The 23,878-nt window shown below is 39.1% G+C and overlaps 2 protein-coding genes across 4 annotated transcripts in view; one reads left to right on the top strand and one right to left on the bottom strand.

Annotated features, from left to right (window-relative positions):
• YTHDF3 (YTH N6-methyladenosine RNA binding protein 3) overlaps positions 1-6,254 on the bottom strand; it is a 40,463-nt gene extending 34,209 nt beyond the window's left edge. Inside the window, exons 1-2 of one of the 3 annotated variants that reach the window (XM_021688606.2) lie at positions 5,907-6,254; positions 5,400-5,424 (exon numbers count right to left, since the gene is read on the bottom strand). In XM_021688606.2, the coding sequence (XP_021544281.1) occupies positions 5,400-5,424; positions 5,907-5,930 (49 nt within the window). In that variant the 5' untranslated portion in view covers positions 5,931-6,254. The remainder of the gene's footprint in view (positions 1-5,399; positions 5,425-5,906) is intronic. The other 2 variants (XM_021688607.2, XM_021688608.2) reach the window with 2 other exon arrangements.
• A 69-nt stretch (positions 6,255-6,323) lies between these two features.
• Positions 6,324-7,073, top strand: LOC110579247. Its single transcript, XM_021688802.1, has one exon. It carries the CDS (start codon positions 6,504-6,506, stop codon positions 6,870-6,872), a length of 369 nt encoding a protein of 122 aa, XP_021544477.1. The 5' UTR covers positions 6,324-6,503; the 3' UTR covers positions 6,873-7,073.
• Positions 7,074-23,878: the final 16,805 nt, after the last annotated feature.

The following is a 23,878-nucleotide window of genomic DNA, read 5'->3' as shown; positions in this document are numbered from 1 at the left end:
GTACAAGAAAGGTAAATAAAAAATGAAATAACTTTCCTTGGTAACTTAAGTTAGAGTAAATGTCTTAAATGTTCCCAGTTAAAGAAAGTGGCTAAAATTCATTGAAGCAGTTATCACAAGGAATAAATTATAAAAAATCTAAATAAAAAGGCCCCTAATTCTAAACCAAAAAATTACAAAAACTTTCACTTGAAAGTACAAACGAAGACACTAAAGATAACCATGATTATTCCTCAAACACATAAGAAAACCAGAGAATAATTTATAATGCTGTATTTGTTCAGAGATCATTTCCCAAAATGCTTTATAAAGTTGTTATTCTCTGAATGCAGTCTCAGAGTGCTTTTGAGCACAGACTAGAAGTCAAGTCCTGGGTCTGAATCCCAAGTCTAACACTGAGAAGCGGGGTGATCTCTAGTTAGTGGCTTAGTCTCTCTAACTCTACTTCTCTGTTCAAGGAGGTAATTAACAGTACCTACCTCATTTCATCTGAGGATTCAAAGACAGTATTCAATAATCTTGGCTATTATTATTACATAAAATATTACAAGATCCAAAAAGACTAAAAATTACTTTAGGACCACATAAACAGAAGCTTTACAAGGCTAACACGTGATATGATGACACTGTCTAAATATACTATTCTACTTTTGAAACACGTGAGATGAAAAAAGCTGAAAGTTTCTTATGTTTGTTGACTAATCCCTTAGAAACAAAAACAAAAAAAACCCTTTCAGAATCTGAAAATTCCCTGCTTAAAAATACAGTGTCACAGAGTTATTATTAATTAAGGCTGGGGGCAATGAATTTAAGTTGTGTGTTCCTCTAGAGTATCATCACATTTTTATTTTCCCTAATTTTCCAAGAGTTTAGATCACCAAAAATGTAATTATTACAAGCTGACAGTGGCATGGCAGCAAAGATAGGTGAAATCCCTTCACTCTTTGCCACTAATGATCACTCAAAGAAATGATACTACTCTGTGAAGCCTTCAAAGTAGACCTCTTATGATACTACATTGCCCTCAAATCACAAGAGCAACACGAAGGTCACCTTGATCTTGGCTCCACTGAGGTGGTTTAACTGTATTTGGTAAGGATTCCAAGAACCAGAGTTGAGCTAAATGTGCTCCCTAGAATTTAAATATATAACAGCTACTAGAAACAAAAATAAAGAGAAGGGTACCTTAGGTTTTTTCTGGTGGGCTAATCATTTCAGCCCAAGAGATTCTAACATGTCCTTCACCACTGGCTTTACCACCCCTTTATTAAAGGTGGTTATGCATGGTCTATTACCTCTGAAAAAAAAAAAATCTCACTACACTATTGGACTATGATACTAGCATATGTTATTATCTGAAACAGCTACCCATTTCAAAATCACAACTATCTATTTCTTGTATTCATCAGATTCTCAGAAATTTAGTCCATGCTGCTAATAATAGTAAAAAGTACCCACTTAAAATCTGTCTAAATCTATATTATGGTGCTACTCTTACTCATTTCCTCTGTTCTATTCTTTATCTTCTAATTCTAAGATGCTGAGACTAAGAACAAAATATTCTCATGCACTAAGTAAATATACAGTCTACGGTCTGTGCATAAATGATGCATAAATATGTCTAAAAAGTTCTAAAAGATTATTCAAGGAGTACGTCAATCTAAGGAAAAAATATTTAATTAAAAGTATTTCATGAATACTAACAAGCAATTTGCATTAAATTAGAATCTGAATAAGAGGCTAGCCCTTGAATTTCAGAAGCATACCTTTCCTTAAGAAATTCAACTGTCTTTAAAGACTTTAGTTTTTGAACATTACTTAATGACAAGCTAACGTCTTGGAGACTGAAAGCCATTAAACAGCAAAGATATCCAAGCCAGTCCCATAGTCTGTACAAGTTCTTCAGGGAAAAAAGAACAGATGACTTACATGATTCTTCGCCTGTTTCCTCTGCTCTATGAAGCAGAGTCAAATCAAGATAGAACATGGGCCTTAGGAGCCAGGTGATTCTTTGCTCTGGTCCTGACTACATCAAGTTAGGAAAGTCAACAGATCTGTGCATCATGTTTTCCCACCTACAAAAACAGCGACAATACCATATACCCTCTATCTCCTTAAAGGAATGTTTTGAGGATTAATAATAAAATGAAGCCTAAAATGACAATAAAGTGCTTTGCAATCATTTCCAGAGGGAGTGTGGAGACAGGATACAAAAGAACACTGCCAAAACACTGCATTTTCCACTACTTTTCTGAAACACTAAAATACAGCCAAATTCAACCTAATTCTTTTAAACTGCAATTTTACCAAACAATTCTGTCTCTCTGTTGGGAAGTGATGGGGGGAAGAGAGGAGGGAAAAGATAAATTCCTTTCCATATATTCGTCTATTTATACACTTAAGGCACAGGAGGAAGCTGGTAGCAAGGCTGCTAGGAGTACAGGATCTGACACTTTTATCTGTGGTGCCTGCAGGGAAAGGAGAGGTACCCTTTTATTCTGGCAAGCAAAAAATTCTGGTTATTAATAAATAAAAGTGATATAAAATCAGTTTCAAATTATGAACCAATAAAAATAAATAAATTATGGACCAATAGTTAAATTATCCTTAAATTTCTACTATCCTTCAGTACTACCCTAGCCAAGGATAATAAAGAGTTCTAATAGTTAACATAAAGAAAATCTATTAACTAAAAAGAACTCAAACTTACAAAAAAAGAAAACCTAGAATTATTACTTATACTACGAAAGCATTTTTGCCTTACAAAGAGATTGATATAGAATTCCTTTAAAATTTTAGCTGTTAGTGCACTTAAATCCTTAAGGATATACAGGAAAAAACTTAGAAAATCAAAGACACTAAGACAGGTGTTAGGCTCACAGTGTCATATGAAGATAATTCAGAAAGGAAATACAGCATCTCTGAAATTAAGTCATCTGAAAAGGATTATGCTTTCACAACTTTGACTACTCCTCAGCGACATGTATTTTTCATGTTTGAGAAGTTGAATTCAAGTTTAATACTCAATATTCTTAGAATATTCAGGCTGTAGTTCAAGAAAAATAACTGCTTTCTGCTTCACAAAAGTAAACAGAACTGTAAAACAGTTTTACTGGCTTGAAAACCAAGTCAGCTAAGGCACAGCAGTTTTTCTCAAACACACACATAGCTACTTGTATCAGTTCACTGCAGGTGCTGCCTTCGCCTTGTAATTCTCCCTGCAGGGGCATAAAAATACAAGTGACATATACGTGTATTTGTGCACTTGCAGCATCTACCATTTTAAAGCATCTTAAATGATTACCAATACTCTTAGGCCAGTAGAGTTTTTCCCTCCTGCCATGTCTTAGGCTACAGTCTCCCTGCACCTTGAAAATAGATGAGGTGAGGAAGGTGAAAATAAATCCAGCAAATAAAATGGCAACTAGAGCAGTGGACTACTGTAATTGTAATTCATCATAACATACAATAGGATTTACAGCTAGAATTATCACTTTTATTTTGTAGATAGAGGGGAAATTCTGACCAAAAGGTGCAATGTGTTCAAGCTCACTTGGCAAGTCAGTAGCCACAGGAAGTATTAGAACACAGGTCTCCTAGGAATCCCAGTCCATCGTTCTATCCATGGATAAAACTATGAATGGAACAATAAGGGTGAAAGAAAGAAAATTTCTTGGAATAAAGAGCTATCCAAATAAATACTCTGTGTGTGTCTAGATACATCTAAAAAAGGCTATGCTGATGGATCAAAAAAATTTTAACCCAAAAAATACTTACTTATAAATGTCAATATGCAATTATTGTCATAGATAACTTATATCTGTATCAGGGATATCACTAGGACATACCTAAGGGAAATGACTATATCACAATCAAACTTAACAGTAACTCAGTAATGGCTTACAATGCTGTAGATGCTTTATTCTGTTTTGTCAAACAAGTAAGTACTTCATTGAACTTGCATACTTACCTTAAAGCAGGTAACACAAAACACTTAGCATTTCAAATAGCCTTGCAAAGTGCCACCTCCCCACAGATCTAGGATAAAATAATTTATGCTAGGCAATAATGACCACAGATTTCATATATCTCCAAGTCTATATACTTCCTCATGAGCAAACTAGCAAAAAAAAAAAAATTAATGGATCACTCTTTTGAAATTTACAATATTTTAAAACATTTAAAATAAACAGTATCAAACTCTGAGGTTTATGCTTACAACGGAAAATAATCCTAAAATTGAACTTTTAACTGTAAAAACTAAAACTTCTAAATGTGTATATACTCCCCCAAAATACATCTTTAATCAAAACAATAAATTTATGCTACCTGATACAGTGCCATTTATCTGGTATGTACAAATTCTCAAACTGTACTACAACTCAAAATTAACTGACCTGAGTACTCAGAACCTATTCTTTTCAAATTTGCAAAGGCAAATAAAAACCCTAAGAATATAAAGAGCACCAATAAAGACCTTGAACTTACATCTAAAAAGCTACTATACCTCTTATTTTCTAGGTAATACTTTACTAACTGAAATAAAAAACAGGAAGCATAATTCTATTTAGTCTAATTTCAAGCCCTATTACAAAATGTTATAAATCTATAATTCACTGTAATGTTAATTGGCACTATCCCAAGAAAGCAGTTATTGTTCTATACTTACTAATGTCACATGATTAATGTCATAATGTTTCAGTCAGTTGACTGTATTGTTCCATATTAATAGACACAAAAAACACTTATTTTTTTTTTTAAATGCTTTACTTTCAATGGTTTTTTGGGGTTTTTTTTTTTTAACTAAAATCATATAGCCAGAGTAGAAACCTCACAAATTATTTCCTTCCCAGTCCTTTCTAAAATACCAGATTGAGTCACACCTTGCAATCAGGGCTACACAGCAAGATGACATGCCTGTTCAGTTTTGATCTCTCTCATGTTTTAACTGACTTCACTAGAACCAGTGGTTAACAGTACAGTTTTCACTAATGTGACATGGAATACAACTTGAGTTGCATTTTTTAACATAACCCAGCAATGTCGAACAAAATGTCCACTTATCTGCACGCATTTGGAGAAATTTTTGTGGTAGAAGTTACATAATACAGATAAACTGCAAAATTAAAGAAATGTCACCGCATTTATAATACCTCCTTAACTGAAATACAACCAAGAAAACTTTTTGTGTACAGTTTGGTTTCTAAAAAAGTAGCTTCAAAGCAAGGAACTACCGAAGTTTTGGGTAGCATTTGGCTGGTTTGGCCGTGATGAGTATTTCTCTAAACATACATTTCAAAACAAACAAAAAACTGGAGAAAAACAAAAAAGGCCCTGGCAAAGTTTAAAAGTGACATCAGACGAACATTAGCAGATAAGATAAAAATACTCAAACTCACCTTTATTTCCTTGCCCTTTAGGTCTCTGCGCAGCAAGACGAAAGAGGTGGTAATGAGAAGAAAAAAGAGAGAGAAAGTGTGTTAATCAAAGACCTTATCAAAGACAAGTTATTTTCAACAATCCGCGTAGGAGGAAAACCCACCACATCCTCCATAGCCTCCAATTTCCCAACCACCCCCAGTCTTTAAACCTCCTACCCGCCACTCGAAATCCGTCTCCCAGAGGTCGCCTGGTCTCAGCCCCCACGTCTGCCGCCCTCCGATTGCCCTAAGGCCCCTAGGAGCGGTCGTTCCCCCACCCAGCGCGGCTCCGCAGCCGCCCGTCTCGGCCGCAGGCTCCCGGGCAGGGCGCACGCCCCGGCCCGGGCGGCAGGACCGCAGCAACTTGCGCCCGCGGCACCGTTATGGGGCCGGCAGCGGCGGCGACGGGGAGGAGCCGAAGCCCCACGCGAGGGTGGAGCTCCAGGGCTCGGGCCTTCGCCGAGCCTGAGGCCTCTGCTCCCTCACCTGATCCACGCTAGTGGCTGACATTCTTCACCGCAACCCGAGAGCTGCTGCCGCTGCCGCCGCCGCCGCCGCCGCCGCCGCTTGGGCCTCTCCCCGTGCACTCACAGCAGTTGGCTGCCGCCCTCCGCCGAGTGACTGATCCAGCCGCCGCCGCTGCCGCCGCTCGTTCAGAAGCCAGAAAGAGGGCCTCGCGCTCGGGGGTCCGTGGAAGGGGCCCTTCTTTTCGGCGTGCAGGCTCCTCTTCCCCCTCTCGCTCTTCGCTCCTCGGGTCCACAATGGCGGACAGACTCCCTAGTCTCACTTCCGCTCCGAGCCTCCCTGACCTTCCGCTCTCCACTCTGACGTCCCTGCTCACCTCGCTCTTCCTCCCCCACCCGCGCGCCCGCCAGCTACCGACCTTGGCTCCGCCTGCGCATCGCCACGTCACCGGAGACGGGGACCGCTGGTCGGCCCCTGGACGCATGCGCCGGGGAGGGAGTGCGCCTGTGCGGCGGCGAGCGCCACCTTCCAGGGACGCTTCGGTGGCTTCCTTCTGTGCGACTCCCGGGATGCAGGGCGCGCGGCGGGCGGAGGCAGCGGGAAGCGGGCCCGAGCGGGATGCCCTCGCACGATGGGCAGGAAGTAGGCCTGGGCGGGAGGCGGCGGCTGCCTGGGAGTAGAGCAGTGCCGGCGGAGCGCTCCTGGTGGCGGAGCGGACCTTGGTGGGTTGCAGCGTCGCAGCCGCACCGGGTGAGCGAGCAACGGTGGCCGGGCCTCCTCCAGAGCCTTCTGAGGCCATCCGAGGCCACGTGGGCGGCCGGGTTAGTCAACCGCCCTCGGGACAGAGATGCTGGGCCTTCCGCACAAGCCAGCACGTGCAGCGAAAGTGGCTGGGTTAGAGCTTTGGGCACTGAAGCAGAGAGGAGGTGCGCCCGCCAAGTGTTCGTTCTCACCAAACCCGAGGCACATGCTCGGAATAACTCATAATTAATCCATAACCTCTGGAGTCAAATTTACCACCCAGTTCCTGCACTTGTGTCCCCCTCCCGTAATGTTATAATCTCAGGAAACATACACATAGTTACAGGTTTTTCAGTCCTAAAAGTTAGTTTCAAAAGAAACTGGTTAAGTTACTTTTTGCAAACTGGCAAAACCAAAGCAGCCGATTTGCAACATTTTGAAAGTTTTGTTGAAATAACATTTTTGCAATAAAGGCAAAGATTCCTTGCCTAACAGGTGTGACGTGGACTCTAAAAAAAGAAATAATTTAGATGACTAAATCCTTTCTTTACTTCAAAGCCATCAGATAAGTAATAATTGAGAAAGTATAAAATTGTTGAATTATAGGATTCATTTTGTGTTTCACGATGCAACAGTATTTTAGAAGCACTGAGAAATAGAACTGAAACTTATCTTGAGAGTCCACTGCTTCATATAAATCACCAAGAGGCATTTTTCAGATCTGGTCAGCTTCCCATGCTCTCTCATTTTGCCACAGGGCCCAGGGACTCAGCCGGATTTTTGGCTCAGGCTGAACACTCTTGCCACTTCCCAAGACTTCTCCCACCCTTCCAGTTCTTGTTCTCAGTCTCTCCAGTCTACCCATCCTCCACTCCTTACAGTGTGAAAGAGTTTGCTACTACATTCTATGAGTGGGGAAAGAGTATACAAGAGGAAGCTTGTGAAATCTTGCAGGCCTTGTCCTTAATTATCTTTGTTAAAAAACCGTGGCTTTGGAATCCAATCTATCTGAGTTTGAATTCTGGCTGAGCTAGAATTAGTTGCATAACATTGGGAAAGTTACTGAATTTTTCTAAGCCTTAGTTTCCTGATAACTAAAGTAAGGTCAGATGTGTACAATTCCTGGCCAAAAAAAAGCTTTCAACAAGCATGGCTAGTTTTGGGTTTCTTTGCTAAATAATTACCAGAATGGTGGTAATACCTTACGTTCATTGAGTGTTCATTATGTGTCAGGCACTGTAATAATTATTCAAATCCTCACACCATCCTTGTGTGTTAGTTCTGTTACAAAAACTGGCACACAATAAGGTTAAGAAACACACCCAAAATAACACAGCTAGTTACAGAGAGCCAGGATTTAAACACAGGCCTCCTGGCTGTGTTTAGCTCCAGAGTTTGTATTCTACCCACCATAAAACACTGCCTAATGACATAATGTTTGATGAGCTTCTGTTTTCTTTTATTCCTGCCTTTCAATAGTCTCCTTCCTTGCTTCTTGCCATTTCTAGCACTGAGGTCTGAACTTGCAGAATGGAGTGGTAACTACCATGAAATATATAAGCCCATTTAATTTAGTATTAAATTAAATTTTGAAGTACATTAAGGAGACTACCTAAAATCATTTCCAATGCCTCCAGGAGTATGCAAAGGAAATTTTGGAAAATGCTGCTCTGGAGTTCTGTTTCTAGACAAAATTTCACTTTTCTACAAGGCCCGGTTTATCAGGCTCTTGGTAAACAAAACACTGTTCAAAGCTTGGAAAGGAGAGGGTAGGTTGGGTTTCAGCCCCCATTTACCCATCAGCCATCTTGGTGCCTTATCCAGTGGACTTCTACTCTGTATAACTCTAAGCAATGGCCCTATATTTCTGCATGACTTTTTGTATCAGTTAAAATGAGTTTTGGCTGCAGGTGACATCAAGTCCAAAATAACAGGAACTTCAGCTAGAGGTCTGTTTTTCTCTCATAGAAGAAGTCTGGAGGTTGTCAGTCCAGGGCTTGGGCTATTGTCACAGTGTTAGGTATCCAGACTTCTAGCCTGTTGTTCCACCGTCCTCGTGGTAACACTTCCACCTGTGATCCAAGATGGCCGCTCAACGTCGTAATCACATTCCTACCAGAGAAAGCAAGGTGAAGAAAGGCATGTCTCTTTCCTTCATGGACATTTTGAGAAATTGTATTTCCTACTTCTACCTACCCCCTGGTTTTTCTTATGGAAATACCTGGTTGAAGGAAACTTGGAAACCATTCTGGGTGGCTATGTGCCAGAAAGTTTACTACTAAGGAAGAAGGGGATGGTAGATCATGAGAGAGAGCTAATTAGTACTAAACTGTGTATGCGTAATTACACAGATTCACTTCCTTACTTACCAGAGTATTGATTATGAGGGTACAAATAAATTTTAACTGAGTAGGCATTTGCAAATACAGAATCCAGGAATAATAGGATCAACTATATTTAAAGTGACAAGAATAGTGATTGACACAATGTAAGTAAGAGTTCTTTTCTTGTGTAGGTACATACTATGATACTGAATTATTAAAATTCTATATGAATAGTGCGATTCTCTGAGTAAAATATATTAGAAAGCAATGTGTAGATTAAACAAATTTTATGTCATTTTCAGTTGATTAAAAGTAGTGGGTAAGTCATAGAATGTCAGATATAACCTTCTAGCCCATGGGAAAATCAGATTTAGCTTAAATGTTTGAAAGTTACAATATTTTTCTCAAAAAACAAACAATCCGATTAAAAGAAGGCCCGAGGACCTGAATAGACATTTTTCCAAAGGAGATAAACAGATGTCCAACAGACACATGAAAAGATGCTCAAATGCAAATCAAAACCATGATGAGCTATCACCTTACTCTTGTCAGAATGGCTAAAATCGAAAAGAGAAGAAATAACAGTTGGCAAGGATGTGGAGAAAAAGGAGCCCTCATACACTGTTGGTGTATATAAATTGGTGCAGCCACTGTGGAAAACAGTATGGAGGTTCCATAAAAATTAAAAATAGAAATACTGTCTCATCCACTACTGGGCATTTACCCCACCCAAAAATGAAAACACTAACTCAAAAAGATATACACACCCCTATATTTATTTTAGCATTATTTACAATAGCCAAGATACGGAACTGACCTAAGTGTCCATTGATAGATGAATGGATAAAGAAGATGTAATACGTGTACACAGGTGCACACACAGGAATATTACATAACTGTAAAAAAGGATGAGATCATGCTATTTGCAACAACATGGAAGGATCTAGAGGGCATTATGCTAATAATAAGTCAGAGTGAGAAAGACAAATATGATTTCACTCGTGGAATCTGAAAAAAACAATAAACGAAAAGCAGAATCAGACTATAAACAGGGGAAGGGGTGGAGGAATGAGAAAAATGGGTGAAGGGGAGTGGGAGATACAGGCTTCGAGTTATGAAATGAATAAGCCACAGAAATAAAAGGCACTGCACAAAGAATATAGTCAATGATATTGTAATAGTGTAGTATGATAACGTGGTAGCTATGCTTGTGAGTATAGCATAATGTATAAACTTGCTAAATCACTATGTTGTATACCCAAAACTAATGTAACATTGCATGTTAACTATGCTCAAATTAAAAATTTAAAAAAAATAAAAATACAACATTTTTGTCAATACTAAATCCACCATAAGGTCAAGGATTGAGTACATGTTATTAAATGGGATTTGTACTTACCTGAATTTCACATATATATCAAATAAAAGATTTTAAAAGGAAAAATATTAATTTTTAATGTGAAAATGTTGAAAAATTCCAGTTTTATTTTGTTTTACAAGTGGGTTTTTTTGGAAATCAGAAACTTCAAATAGAAAATTTTGATATTTCCGACAAATCTAGCATAAGCAGTAAAATTAGATTTGGGTTGTAAAAGAGTACAAAAAGACAATACTTGTTTGTGTCATTCAAAAATCAGAAAAATCATGGGAATTTTTAAAACACTGAATGAATATGTTAATTAAATTTTATTTAATAATAGGGTGCACAAAGCTCCTGAAATTGACCAAAAGACCTCTTCATTAGTAAAAATAATACTATTTCTTATTAATTGACAAATACTGAATGCTTTCTGTGATTATAGCACATCATGAATCATTTTGGGAAATGCAAAAAAGACATGATCCTTATACTCAAAAGAACTTGTCCAGTTATGAAGATAAAATACACCACATTAATGCCTCAGTGGGACAGTGATTTACAGTTTGTGATTCACATTCTTATATGAGCATCACCTCAGTCCTCTGAGGTAGGATAGGTAGCATACAGTTCATTTGCCAAAGAAGAAACTTAGACTTAGATCATAATAGTAGGTGATAAAATGCTAGAGCTGGAATTAGAACATAGGTTTTCAGATGATTAGGCCAGTTTTCTGAACAAGTTTTAGGCAATTTTTTTGGAAAGTCCTCTGCCTTTTCTAAAATAATTAAATTAATGTGCTCGGTGCCATGGAAGTTTTAGGAGATCAGTAGACATTAGGAAGTGGGCCTTGAAGAGTGGATAACAATTACATGGGCAGTAAAAGAGGAAAAATCTAGATGGTGGGAGCATGGTGAACAGGAGCGTGGATAACTCAGCAGTGGTATGATGGAGGGGAGGGGGGGCAAGAATCCTGGAACTGGTGACTTGTAAAGAAATACTGATTCTCTCAGAGTGACCTTGATAGTCATAGCAGTTTTACCTCCTCCCCTGCCCCACTCCCAATAGCACAATGGGACTAGACAAGAGAATTCTCTCCCAGGCCAATGAGAAATGAGTTACCACTGATTTCAGCCCAGCAGGGTACATGTGGAAATAAAGTAGCTACTTGCCCACCAGCTCCAAACCAAAGCGCTCACCTCTCCCTTAGGGGTACGGTGGCTCACTGGTCTCGGGCTGCAGGTGCGACAGTTGTAGAGAAGAAAAGCATCCGGTACCTCAGGCTTAAGATACAGAGGGCCAGTGCAGTGGCTGCATCTATTTCTATCACTACAAAAGTGACATGGGTAACTGGCAGCGGTCCACACATGTGAATACAGAATTACAAACAGTTGATAGCTGCGGAAGGGATGTTTTTTGAATTACTCATCAACACTGGTGGAACTAATAGATGTGGGGGTCATAGTTCCCATGATTTCATATGAAAGCGCTCAATACTGTGATCCCCATTGTTCTTCGAGTCAGGGGCAGCTTGCAGAATCATCTATTTATTTCTAAAAGGCTTCTGTGCCTAGAATGTCCTGCCTGAGATCCTTCAGGCTGCTGTAACAAAATACCACAGACTGAGTAGGTTAGAAGGAACAGAAATCTATTCCTCACAGTTCTGGAGCCTGGGAAGTCAAGACCAAGTCTCCAGTTTGGTCACGTTCTAGTGAGGGCCCTCTTTCTGGTACATAGCTGGCACTTTTTTTTTTTAGATTTTATTTTTATTTATTTGACAGAGAGAGAGCACAAACAGGGGGAATGGCAGAGGGAGAGGGAGAAGCAGGCTCCCCGCTGAGCAGGGAGCCCGATGTGGGACTCGATCCCAAGACCCTGGGATCATGACCTGAGCCGAAAGCAGACGCCTAACCGACTGAGCCACCCAGGCGCCCCAAGCCAGCACAGTCTTGCTGGGCCCCCACTAGCAGAAAGGGTGAGGGATCTCTGGGAGTGGGGGGTTATCTTTTATAACAACACTAATCTCTTTCATGAAAGCTCTGACCTCATGAGTTAATTACTTCCAAAGGCCTCACACTTCCTAATACCATCACATTAGGCATTAGGATTTAGACATGAATTTTGGGGGACATGAACATTCAGACCGTAGCATGCCCTTCCTCACCTGTTAACATTTTCCCATTAAGATCTAACTGTTACTTATCCTGTAACACCTTTGATATTACCAGTCAAAATCAATTGCCCTCTCCTCCAAAACCCCTGAGTACCTTTTAAACAATCAACTATCCTATCAGTTGACTCATAAATGCAATAAACTGAATGTCTATTATGTGGCAGATGTGTACCAGGTCATTTACATATATTATTTAATTTAGCTTCACTCTAGTATATTTCCTTTTCACATGAGAGACAACTGGCATTTGAAGATATTAAGTAACTTGCTTAAAGTCATTTGGATGGTCATACATTGGTTTGTAATGTGCCAATAAAGCCTCTTAAGTTGGTTTGTAATAGTGTAACAAGAGCCCAAGTGACGAGGTCTCTGAAATGGAGACTGTCTAGGAAGGCTTCACAAGGTCAAGGAGGTCACATAGAAGTGATTAAGAGGGCAGACTCTGGAGTAGGACCTCTGAGTGTGTATCCTGGCGTTAGCATTTATGAGCTTTGTAGCCTTGGGCTAATTTCCCTCCATCTCTGTGCTCTGGTGTTGCACCTTCCTCTTAGGGTTCTTGAAAAGATTAAATGAGAGATGATTAAGTGCAGTGTTTGCCACGGTCCTCCACAGATAGTAAACATTCAGTAAGATTAGCAATTATCATTATTACCATCTTCTTTATCACTGTCATTAAATATTAAAATGTACCAAGCAAGATGTGTGATAAGAGCTCCAGGATTTTACTAACAAAATCTTGGTTCATACCCCAAGAATGCCTCTTCAGAAGGCGTGTCTTAAACAAGTATGTAACAATCTCAATGCCAATTTCTTAATTTCTAAAATGGAGAAAAATACGTTAGGGTTGTTTTGAGCATTAAGAAATCATGTCCAAAAATATTTTGTGAAACTGTTAAGCGTTTTTGCAACAATGGTTTTTATTATGAACTGATCACTAAATATTTTGAGTATTTTATACACTGCTCGAGCACTTAAGTTTAAAAAAATTGTGAAATCCAAAAGTGTATGGCTAATGACAAAAAATTTGAGATATTCACATATTCACTATTATCTGTTTTTCTTCTCACTTTATGAGATGTTAATGACCAGGTGGTTAATTCTCTGTAGTAAAATGGTAACTATGTTGCTTAAACTGTGACAATTCAGTCTTTTTTTTTTTTTTAAGTAAACTCTAGGCCCAACATAGGGCTTGAACTCACAACCCTGAGATCAAGAGTCAAACATTCCGCTGGCTGAGCCAACCAGGTGCCTCTGTAACAATTCCATCTTAAAGTACTTAGAACATACTTATTATGGATTGAATTGTGTTCCCCAGAAGGATATGTTGAAGTCTTAACCCCCGTACCTTAGCCAAATAGAGCCATTGCAGGTGTAATTAGTTAAGATAAGGTAGGAGTAGGGGAGACCTTTAATCCAATATGATTGGCATCCTTACAAGACAAACACAGATACACACAAGGGAAGAACAGAGTGTGATGACAGAAACAGAGATTGAAGCTGCAAACCAAGGAATGGCAAGGATCTCCAGCAAGCCACCACAAGTTAGGAAGAGGCAAAGCAAGACCATGAACCTGCTGACACCTTGCTTTTGACCTCTAGCCTCCAGAACTAAAAGACAATAAATTTCTGTTGTTTTAAATACCCCCCACCCCCAGATTGTGGTACTTTATTACAGTAGCCCTACCTAACCAGGACAATACTTTATGAATCCCTTTTAAGCATTCTATCAGATGAACTTAATTTCAAAAAAATCAGAATTATCTTGGGGAATTTAAGAAATCATTAAAAAACTGAAAAAAATAATAAAATACTATCTTGGACCAATGCGATTCATGAATCCAGAATTCTGTGAGAGGCAATGAAAAATAAAGAGAAAGCATGGATTTTTCCAGTCATATGTATTTGGCTGCAAATTCTTGCCAAGCTACTGAATCACTGTGTGAACTTAAGTTATTTAACACTTGCTCAATTTCCTCATTTTAAGAATGGGATCATCATGCCTATGGCACAAGGTTGTTGAGAAGCATTTGTCCAGCATCTGGGCCAAGGAGGCACTTAGCCAATGTTCTTTCTGAGAAGATGCCAGGGGGTTTTCTATACAGCACCATGGTGATTGCACTTTAACTCATTCTCAGATTAAGAAATGCAAATAATCCTAAATTCCCCTTTAGTAACCCATGAGAAATATTTCATTGGAGTCAAGATTTTACTTATGACTCTGAAGCAGAATGCTAATCTTGCAATATGTATCAGTGTTCACCCAAACCCTCTCCCTTTCATCAATACTTCCTGTCATCTTGGTCCTTTCTCCGTATTTAAGCAGCAGCTAGGCTTTTCTGTTTGTTCTCAGGGAAGGAATGTGGCTGTGGGGAGCTGGGGGGCTCTCTTCCCGTCTTTCAGTTTTTTTAAAAGCAGAGGGGCACCTGGGTGGCTCAGTTGGTTAAGCCTCTGCCTTTGGCTCAGGTCATGATCTCAGGGTCCTGGGATCCAGCCCTGAGTCTGGCTCCCTGCTCAGCGGGGAGTCTGCTTCTCCCTCTCTCTCTGCCACTCCCCCTACTGGTGCTCTTTCGCTGTCAAATAAATAAATAGAATCTTAAAAAACAACAACAACAACAAATGAAAGCAGAGGCCTAGAGATAACAAGAAGATCCTAATGAATAGACAAAAGAGTGGAGAGATTGCATCAGCAAGAACACGGCTTCCTCTCTCTTCCACAATCTCTCTGTATACCCTGGCAAACGAGAATCCCCAAGGTTGAAAGGAATTTCAGGAGTTGGAGAGGAGGCATGTTGCTGGGGCCCTAGAGAAAAGTGCTGTCCCTGTTGAGTGACAGATGGAGCACCAGGCCGGTGGGTGTGAGAGGTCCCAGCTCCCTGGAGCTCTGTTCCTTACCTCTGCGCCAGGCTCCAGGGAGGCAACAGGGCTCAGAGGAAGCCCTAAGTGCCCATTGCAGTACCGAGGTAGCAGAATGAGTCCCATGGGCCCAAGGATGGTGACAGGTAGAGGAAAAAAACCCTTACTCAAAAGAGTCATAAAGTAGGAAAGAGAAGTCTCCAGATTAACCTTCTTGGACTAATTCAAAGAGGCGAGATGGGAATTGATATCTTAAGTGACTGAGGGGACAGATGATACTACAGATAAATGAGCTTTCATCTCAATATCCTGGCTTTATGCAAATATTAGAGAAACAGAGGGAAAGATACTGAATAGACCAATAGACCACACTAACTTTGTGCCGGCCCGGTAAAATGATGCTTTGAAATAGAAATCAAGGGGCGCCTGGGTGGCTCAGTCGGTTAAACATCTGCCTTCAGCTCATGTCATGATCCCGGGGTCCTGGGATGGAGCCCCGATTCAGGCTCCCTGCTCAGCGGGGAGTCTGCTTCTCCCTCTGCCCCTCCTCCCCATTCATGTGCGTCCCCCCCCCAAATAAATAAATAAAATCTTTTAAAAAAAAGAAAAAAGAAATAGAAATCAAGTTGAATTGTAAAAATTAAGTTTCGTTTCTCGCACATAAGACTTTGTAGATGAAGATTCTGGCCTAATATACCTGCTTTGTAGATTTGGTCTATATAGCTCAATTTCATTCAATTAATATTTATTGAGTGCAAATCATGCCCAGCAATGAAATCCAGTACAGCTAGAGAGTAGTGGGCATAGGGAAGAATAGCCTTGGGCTTGAAGGAAGTTTTGTTTGTTTTTAGTACATGATTTCTTTGCTAGGTAAGTTGGCTGGAAGATAAAGTAATGTAGCCTATTTAGGTCTAAAGCAAGAGGGAACATTAAGCCATTATTTAAAATAGCATTCTATCACAATGTGCCAAGTGAACTTGCAATGACTGATAGTTTTGGAGTAAAAATGTTTCATTCCTACACCCTGTGCCTATTTCTAGACATTATCTGTAGCTTTATATTGTGTCTAGATGGGAGCTTTCTGAAGGTTTTAGAGACTCTGCTCTTGTAATTATGTCACTATCTTTCACAACATTTTATGGTTTTTACAAGTATAAATGAATTCAGAACTCTAAACCACTTCCACTGGAGTTCATTACATTTCAAATGTGTCTTTTGATCAGAATATGATAATGTGTGTTTACTTCTGGGTTGAGCAGTCGCCAACAACACGTTTATTGTGTCATATCTGTGGGGGCTGGAAATTTAGAACTTAAAATGCATTCTTGCATTAAACAACTATTACCAACAGTGACTTACAGCAGGATATGCATCCTGTAATATCGCTGAATTAATGTTTTCTACGTTTGACTTTTGATTTGGCTTATCTGTTGTCATTGCTTCACACAGCATCCATCCTCTTCTTTCTGTTTCTGTTATTTCTACTCATTTTCCCTCTGCTTTGCACAAAGCGTCAGTTTACCAAGCTCTATCTGAATCTCATCAATCCCACCAATCTGCAATGATGAGTTCAGGCTCTCATCATTTCTCACTTTGACTAATGCCTCTGAACTGCCTGCATGCTCTCTCCCATCAACCATCCTCCACCCTGCTGCCAAAGTTTCAAATCTTGTTGTCATTCCTCCCTCCTTCAAGCCCTTCATGGTTTCCCTTCACCTAGAGCAGTTGTCTCCAAGTTTTACCGAACCCAGAAAAACAATTTCAAGCATTTATCAGCAATACAACCAAATTTATTTATATACTTATTTATTTGTTTGTTTATTCATTCATTCATCCATTGTAAGCTCTACGCGCAATGTGAGTCTTGAATTCATGACCCTGAGATCAAGAGTCCCATGTTCTACCCACTGAGCCAGCCAGGCGCCCCCCAGCCAAATTTATTTTTAATAATTTGTATATTTATATTATTGCACTACATTAGGTCTAATATAAATTACATTACAAGAAAAAATTTTTAAGACATAAACGAAACTACACATAAATAAAAATGGGAAGTTCTCCACACTGTAGAGAGCTATACTGAGCATACTCATTTTGTAGATTTCTATCTTATGGTCTTCCCTGTAACTCCCACCAATTCACACACACACACGTGCTCCTACCTGCTAACCTCAATATACATATAAAATTCTCTCAACATGCCACATTCACTCTTGACTCTGTATCTTTGCATAGGTTGTAGCTTCTGCCCAGAAATCTTTGAACACTCCCTTTCTCCCCAGCCCTTTCTTTGAGAAACTCCTACTCTTCTTCAGGGCTCTCTTACATTACTATCTTCCTGGATACCTTCCTTGATCCTATTAGGTGCAGTCAGATACCTTTCTCTGTATACCTTAGTAACCTGGTCATCCCTTATGCTGCCCATGTTCCTTCCTGGTTCTTTAAGCTTCTTGAGGATAAGGATCAGGGATTTCACCTTGATGTCATCATTCCCTAGCACACTGCTCAGCACATAGTGTAACATTACTCTTCAGCTGGAAATAATTTGGCCGAAGGTGGTTTGGTGGAAAGCAAGCTGGACAACGTGTCATTTTGGTCATGGGGGTGGTCTTGTAACATTCTCTGCATCTTTAAGAATTGTTGCCTATTTTGCCTTTTCTTTCACCCCCAGGGGGCAGGATTGTACTTTTGTTTGTTTGTTTAAGATTTTATTTATTTGAGAGAGAGAGCGAGAAAGAGAGCATGAGCAGGGGGAGTGTCATAGGGAAAAGCAGACTCCCTGCTGAGCAGGGAAGCCTGACCTGGGGCTCCATCCCAAGACCCTGGGATCATGACCTGAGCGGAAGGCAGATGCTTAATGGACTGAGCCACCCAGGCACCTCGGGATTGTACTTTTTAATACTAATTTTTTTCATCTAATTTTAACTGCTCTGCACTATTCATCATTTCAAAAATTTCATATAACCTAGATATCCAGTAATTCGTAAATTGCAAAAAGGTACACATGATATTAGATTACAGAAAAATAACATTTATGGGGTTTTTTTAAAGATTTTATTTATTTGTTTGACAGAGAGAGACATAGCAAGAGAAGGAACACAAGCAGGGAGAGTGGGAGAGGGAGAAGCAAGCTTCCCACTGAGCAGGGAGCCCGATGCGGGGCTCAATCCCAGGACCCTGGGATCATGACCTGAGCCAAAGGCAGACGTTTAATGACTGAGCCACCCAGGTGCCCCTAACATTTATGTTTTATATAGAAGAAACATGGAGGATATAATCTAAGGTATTAATAAACATTTTATTTCAAAAATAGGCTTGTATTATTCAAACGCTTCCTGATCATTTCAGAAAATCAGAAACCACAAACAAGGAAATAAACAAAAGAGCAGTAAAATTTCATCATCCTAGAAACAACTGCTTTGTGGGAGAGAATGGGAGGAAAGGAGAAATGTATATGAATTGATTAGTGACTGATTAGGAAAAGGGCAGCCTTGATGAGATTTTGGGAGGGACACATAGAAGATCAAGTGACTTTGATGGGAATCTAGGAAGGATAGCTTAAAATAAATGAAGAATTTTTTTGAAGTAGCTAAACTGATCTTCTCCTCCCTCAGATTAAAGCATAATTCATTCAGTTGATTTGCTAGCCCCAAATCTCAATAAATTAAGCATACATTCCCAAGCCTTTATTTCCAGTTTTATTTTCTTCTGATACTCTATTTGGTGTCAAATTATGCTCCTCGGGCTTCCCCAAAATTTGTCTCTAGCATTCTCTTGACCTTACATCTATGCACAAGTTATTTATTATAACGAATGCCACCGATCATTGTCTGATGAAATATGTTCGCCTTTCAAAGCTCATCTAGAATGTTTTCTTCATCATGAAGTCTTCACTTCCCACCCAACCCCTACCCCCGTCCTACAAGGAATCTCTTCTCTGTGACTCTCCATAGCACTTTGCATTTTGTTGATAGCCTCTATGTTCCGATAGTGTGGGAAGGGGACAGAGCAGTGAATTTGCAAGACCTGACAGTACTTTGTAAACTTAAAAGCATTGTACAAATGTACGATGTTACAGTTGGTTTCATCCTCAGAACTACATTATAAGCTCCTTTAGGGCAGAGACTATATTTTATTCAACTTTTTGTCCCCATTGCCAGGTGTGATGCTTAGCACATGGTTATTTAATAAATATTTGTTAAGTAGCACATAACAGTTATTTTTTGTCTTTCCCTTGCGCTCATTCTTTAGGATAGGCCGTGCATCATGAGGAAATGCTTCTTGTCTTTACTAACCCCTTATCCACAAATTTTACAAAAGTCTCTGTGCTGATCATGAAGGCTAAGAAATGCATCTTCCCTGCTGAGTTTGTGAGGTGTAGGTATATAAAGTTGTTTATTTCCAGGCATTACACTTTTGATGGGAAGATAATGAGGAATTTTCTTGGGTCTTTAGACTTAAACCAGCGTACAGATTTGTGTTTGGCACAGGTGAGGGATTCATGATCTAAGGCCTTCTATAAGGCCCTTAGAGAACAGGCAGTGCTGCCCAAACTAGAGGCCCAGACACTGGTTCTCGGAGTGGCACTTTCCAGATACCCACACCTGCTTCGGAGCATCTGAGGCGTGTTCTCTCATACCTTGCTTTGCAGTGCCATCAAAAGCGTTTCGCTTGCCCTTAGCTGTCACAGAAGGCAAGGAATTTCTTCCATGCCAGCATTCCAGATCATCTTGTCCCCTGTGACCTTTATGGACAGGTGGAATCCAACATAAAATGAAAATGCTTGGTTCTCTCCTTCTACCAGCTTGTTTCTAGACCATATTGGACTAGCAGTCAAACAACATAAATTTTCATTTTGAAAACCTGAGTTCTCAGGAAGGAGAGGTTGAGACAAATCAACATTTGACACAGAATTATATTGTTAGATTTACTCATCAGAAAATTTCCTTCCTAGACGTGCATTCATTCATGCATAGGTACTTACACAAACATGTTTGCTTCTGCAGAGACCATTTCTTTAGATCAGCACACATTTGCCATGGTCTTATTTTGTGCCAGATACCCTACCAGCTCTGGAGAATAAAGAGTTGAATGAATTGAAGCCCTTGTCTTATAGAAGTTTAGATACACTTTTTAATATGCTCAGGAGCTCACAGTGAATTGGAGAAAGGATTGCAATTCACCATGACATGGAAGGTCATGCACTCAAAGTACAACAGTACCTCAGAGGAAAGCAACATCAAGAAAAGCTTCACAAATGTGTGCGAGTCTTGGAGGAGAAGCAGAGGTTCACCAGGCAGGTGGTGGGGATGAGGGCATTCCAGGCCCAGGGAACAGTCTGTACAATTGTCCAGGGGTGTAAAGGTGCATGGCAGGTTCAGAGCACCATGGTACATAACGTGTGAGAGCCTCAGGGGGTGTACAAAGGGAACAGGTGGAAGATCAGGTAATATATTAGAGCTTCTGTGTAAAGAGAAATATTAACTAAATCTCTGCTGAGACGCCATTTCCCTGGCAGATTAGCAATCACCCGCAAATTCTACTCACTCTTTTGATGAGGTTGTGAAGAAACGGGTGCATTTTCCACTGCTAGTAGGAATGTAAGTTCATACAGCCCCTAAGGAAGGCAATTTTGAAATATCTATAGTAATTATATATATATAATAGACCCAGATATTAGAGCTAAAACTGTAAAATTTTATAAGAAAAACATAGAAGAATAGCTTTATAACCTTGGTTTAGATAAAGATTTCTTAGGACACAAGAAGCATGAACCATAAAAAACCAAATGATAAATTAGACTTAGTAAAAAATAAAAACTTCTGGTCTCTGAAAGATACTAGATGAATAGAAAAAGAAAAGTCACAGACTGGGAGAAAGTGCTTCCCAAACACATGTCTGATAAAAGACTTACATCCCAAATATATAAAGAACCCTTACGAGTCACTAATAAGGAAACAAACAATCTAATAAAAAGTGGCAAAAGATTTGGACACATCACTGAGGAAGAAATGTGGATGAAAAATAAGCACATGAAAAGATGCTCAACATCATTCATTGCTAAGGAAAAGCCAATTAAACCACACTGAGAGACCTCTCCACAGCTATTAGAATGTCTAAGATTAAATGGGCTGACAGGGACAGGTGCTGACACAGAGCAATCGGAACTCTTATACGTTGTTGGTGGCAATGCCGAATGATACTGCCATTTTAGAAAAACTGTTCAGTGGTTTCTTATAGCATATACTTACCATACCACCCAGCAATTCCATTCCTACCTATTTATTCAAGAGAAACGAAAATGCCGCAAAGTTTAGTGGGCAAATGTCTATTTGTAATGAGCAAAATTTGGGAAAAAAAGTAAGTGTTCCTCAGTTGGTAAATGGATAGACATATCTATATAATGAAATACAACTCAGCAAGGAATGAAAAGTCAATCTGCGCAATAACATGGATGAATCGCTAAAGTATTACACATGGCGCCACAATGAATAACTTATACTATAAATACTGTAAATGTTTTGCGTGTGTGTGTGTGTGTGTGTGTATTTTCTCCCAGTCTGTGACTTTTCTTTTTCTATTCATCTAGTATCTTTCAGAGACCAGAAGTTTCTATTTTTTACTAAGTCTAATTTATCATTTGGTTTTTTATGGTTCATGCTTCTTGTGTCCTAAGAAATCTTTATCTAAACCAAGGTTATAAAGCTATTCTTCTATGTTTTTCTTATAAAATTTTATAGTTTTAGCTCTAATATCTGGGTCTATTATCCTTTTGGAGTTAATTATTTGTACATGGTGTGTATCCACTAATCTTCAATAAAAAGTTAAAAAAAAAAAGTTCCAGCTATGCTGACCTTTATTTTGATGTGACTTTTAGTATTACTCCACCTAGTGGTTATTTAAAAACACTCACACATTTAATCTGTCCATTCATACGATATTTTAAAGTTTATTTATTTTTTATTTTTATTTAAGTAATCTCTACACCCAATATGGGGCTCGAACTCAGGATCATGAAATCAAGAGTGCATGCTTTTCTGACTGAGCCAGCCAGGAGCCCCCATATAACATTTTAAATATAAATACAAAAGCAGGTTGCTGTTTTTTGTTTTTTGTTTTCAAAAAAGAAACAAAAGTATTTTGAAAACAAATGTTTGGAAATAATCATTTAATTTTATTTTGAAATAGATATAAATATATCACCTGTAAAAAGTCTCTTATCTCTGCATACTTGGAAAACTTGACAACAGATTTTTCTAACTTCTTTTAAATACTCCCACTTTAAAATGAGGCACGCCCATGAGATTCAAACACTTTTTTGAAAATTTGAAAGTACAGCACCTTCCAATTACTTGTCAAGAACAGTTAATTGACATTAGGAAAGGTAGATTTTTTAACTAATAATTTTCAATAAAAACTTCTGAATAAGTGGATCAAATTGAAAAATAAGTATTGGATATACATATCTTTGTGATATATTCTTTTAAAAATAACCAAGTATCAAAATAAGCTGAACTTACAACTTGACTTTTGGGTTGCTATATCAAAAATCCATAATCCAAGGGGCACCTGGGTGGCTTAGTCAGTTAAGCACCTGCCTTCAGCTCAGGTCATGATCCCAGGGTTCTGGGATTGAGCCCCGCATTGGGCTCCCTGCTCAGTGAGGAGTCTGCTTCTTCCTCTCTCTCTGCCCCTCCCCCTTCTCATGCTCTCTCTCTCTCTTTCCCTCAAATGAATAAATAAAATCTTTAAAAAAAGTGATAATCCAAGATTTAAAAAACTGATATGCATTCACCAAAAACATTATTAGTAGTAATAGCAAAAAGGATTTTTGTACCATTAACAAAACAAAATTGTTTTTAAAGTATTTACTTCCTTTTACGTCACACCATAAAATGCTTGTGTGTTTTACAGTATACATAATTTATACATATATAAATATAAAATAATTAGTTGTATCTTTGAATAAATTACTCAGTCTCTCTGGGTTCCTATATTCTCACCTGTAAAATGAATGGTTTTGATTACATAATCTGTTCAACTTGCTTTAAAATTCTTTGATTTTGTAATTCTATGCTTCGAGATCCTCTTTTTGACCGGTATGTCCACATTTTTTAAATGATACCATCATCAGCCTTCTTTCACATGCTTAAAAACATGTAAGACCTACATTTTCTTTGGAATTCAGGCAGCTCATTTCTCCCTGCCTGAGGTCAATCCCCAAGTTATACAAGTATCCTTTGAGATTTAAAGAAGAAAAATTGTTTTTCTTTGGGGAATAATGGAGGCAGGGAGATCAGTTCTATAGCATTGCTATGATTGAAGCATGAGAAAGGGATTTACTTAAGGAGGTGTAAAACAAAAACAGAAACAAAAACAGATGTGAGGAATGACAAAGGAATTTGCTTTGAGGAAAGAAATGACAGACCTGGAGATAGGTTGCAGATATAAGGGACTTTGCAGGAGGAAGAATTAAAGATAATTTGGAAGATTCTAGCCTGGGAGATTAGAAGAAATGTGATATTATGGACAGGTTTACGAACAT

This window comes from Neomonachus schauinslandi, chromosome 4 (genome assembly GCF_002201575.2).
Source record: "Neomonachus schauinslandi chromosome 4, ASM220157v2, whole genome shotgun sequence".
Taxonomy (NCBI): Eukaryota; Metazoa; Chordata; class Mammalia; order Carnivora; family Phocidae; genus Neomonachus; species Neomonachus schauinslandi.
This window is presented reverse-complemented; position numbering and strand designations above follow the sequence as displayed.

Coding starts and splice junctions, on each gene's coding strand:
- LOC110579247 (XM_021688802.1), top strand. CDS start 6,504: ATGCCCTCGCACGATGGGCAGGAAGTAGGCCTGGGCGGGAGGCGGCGG.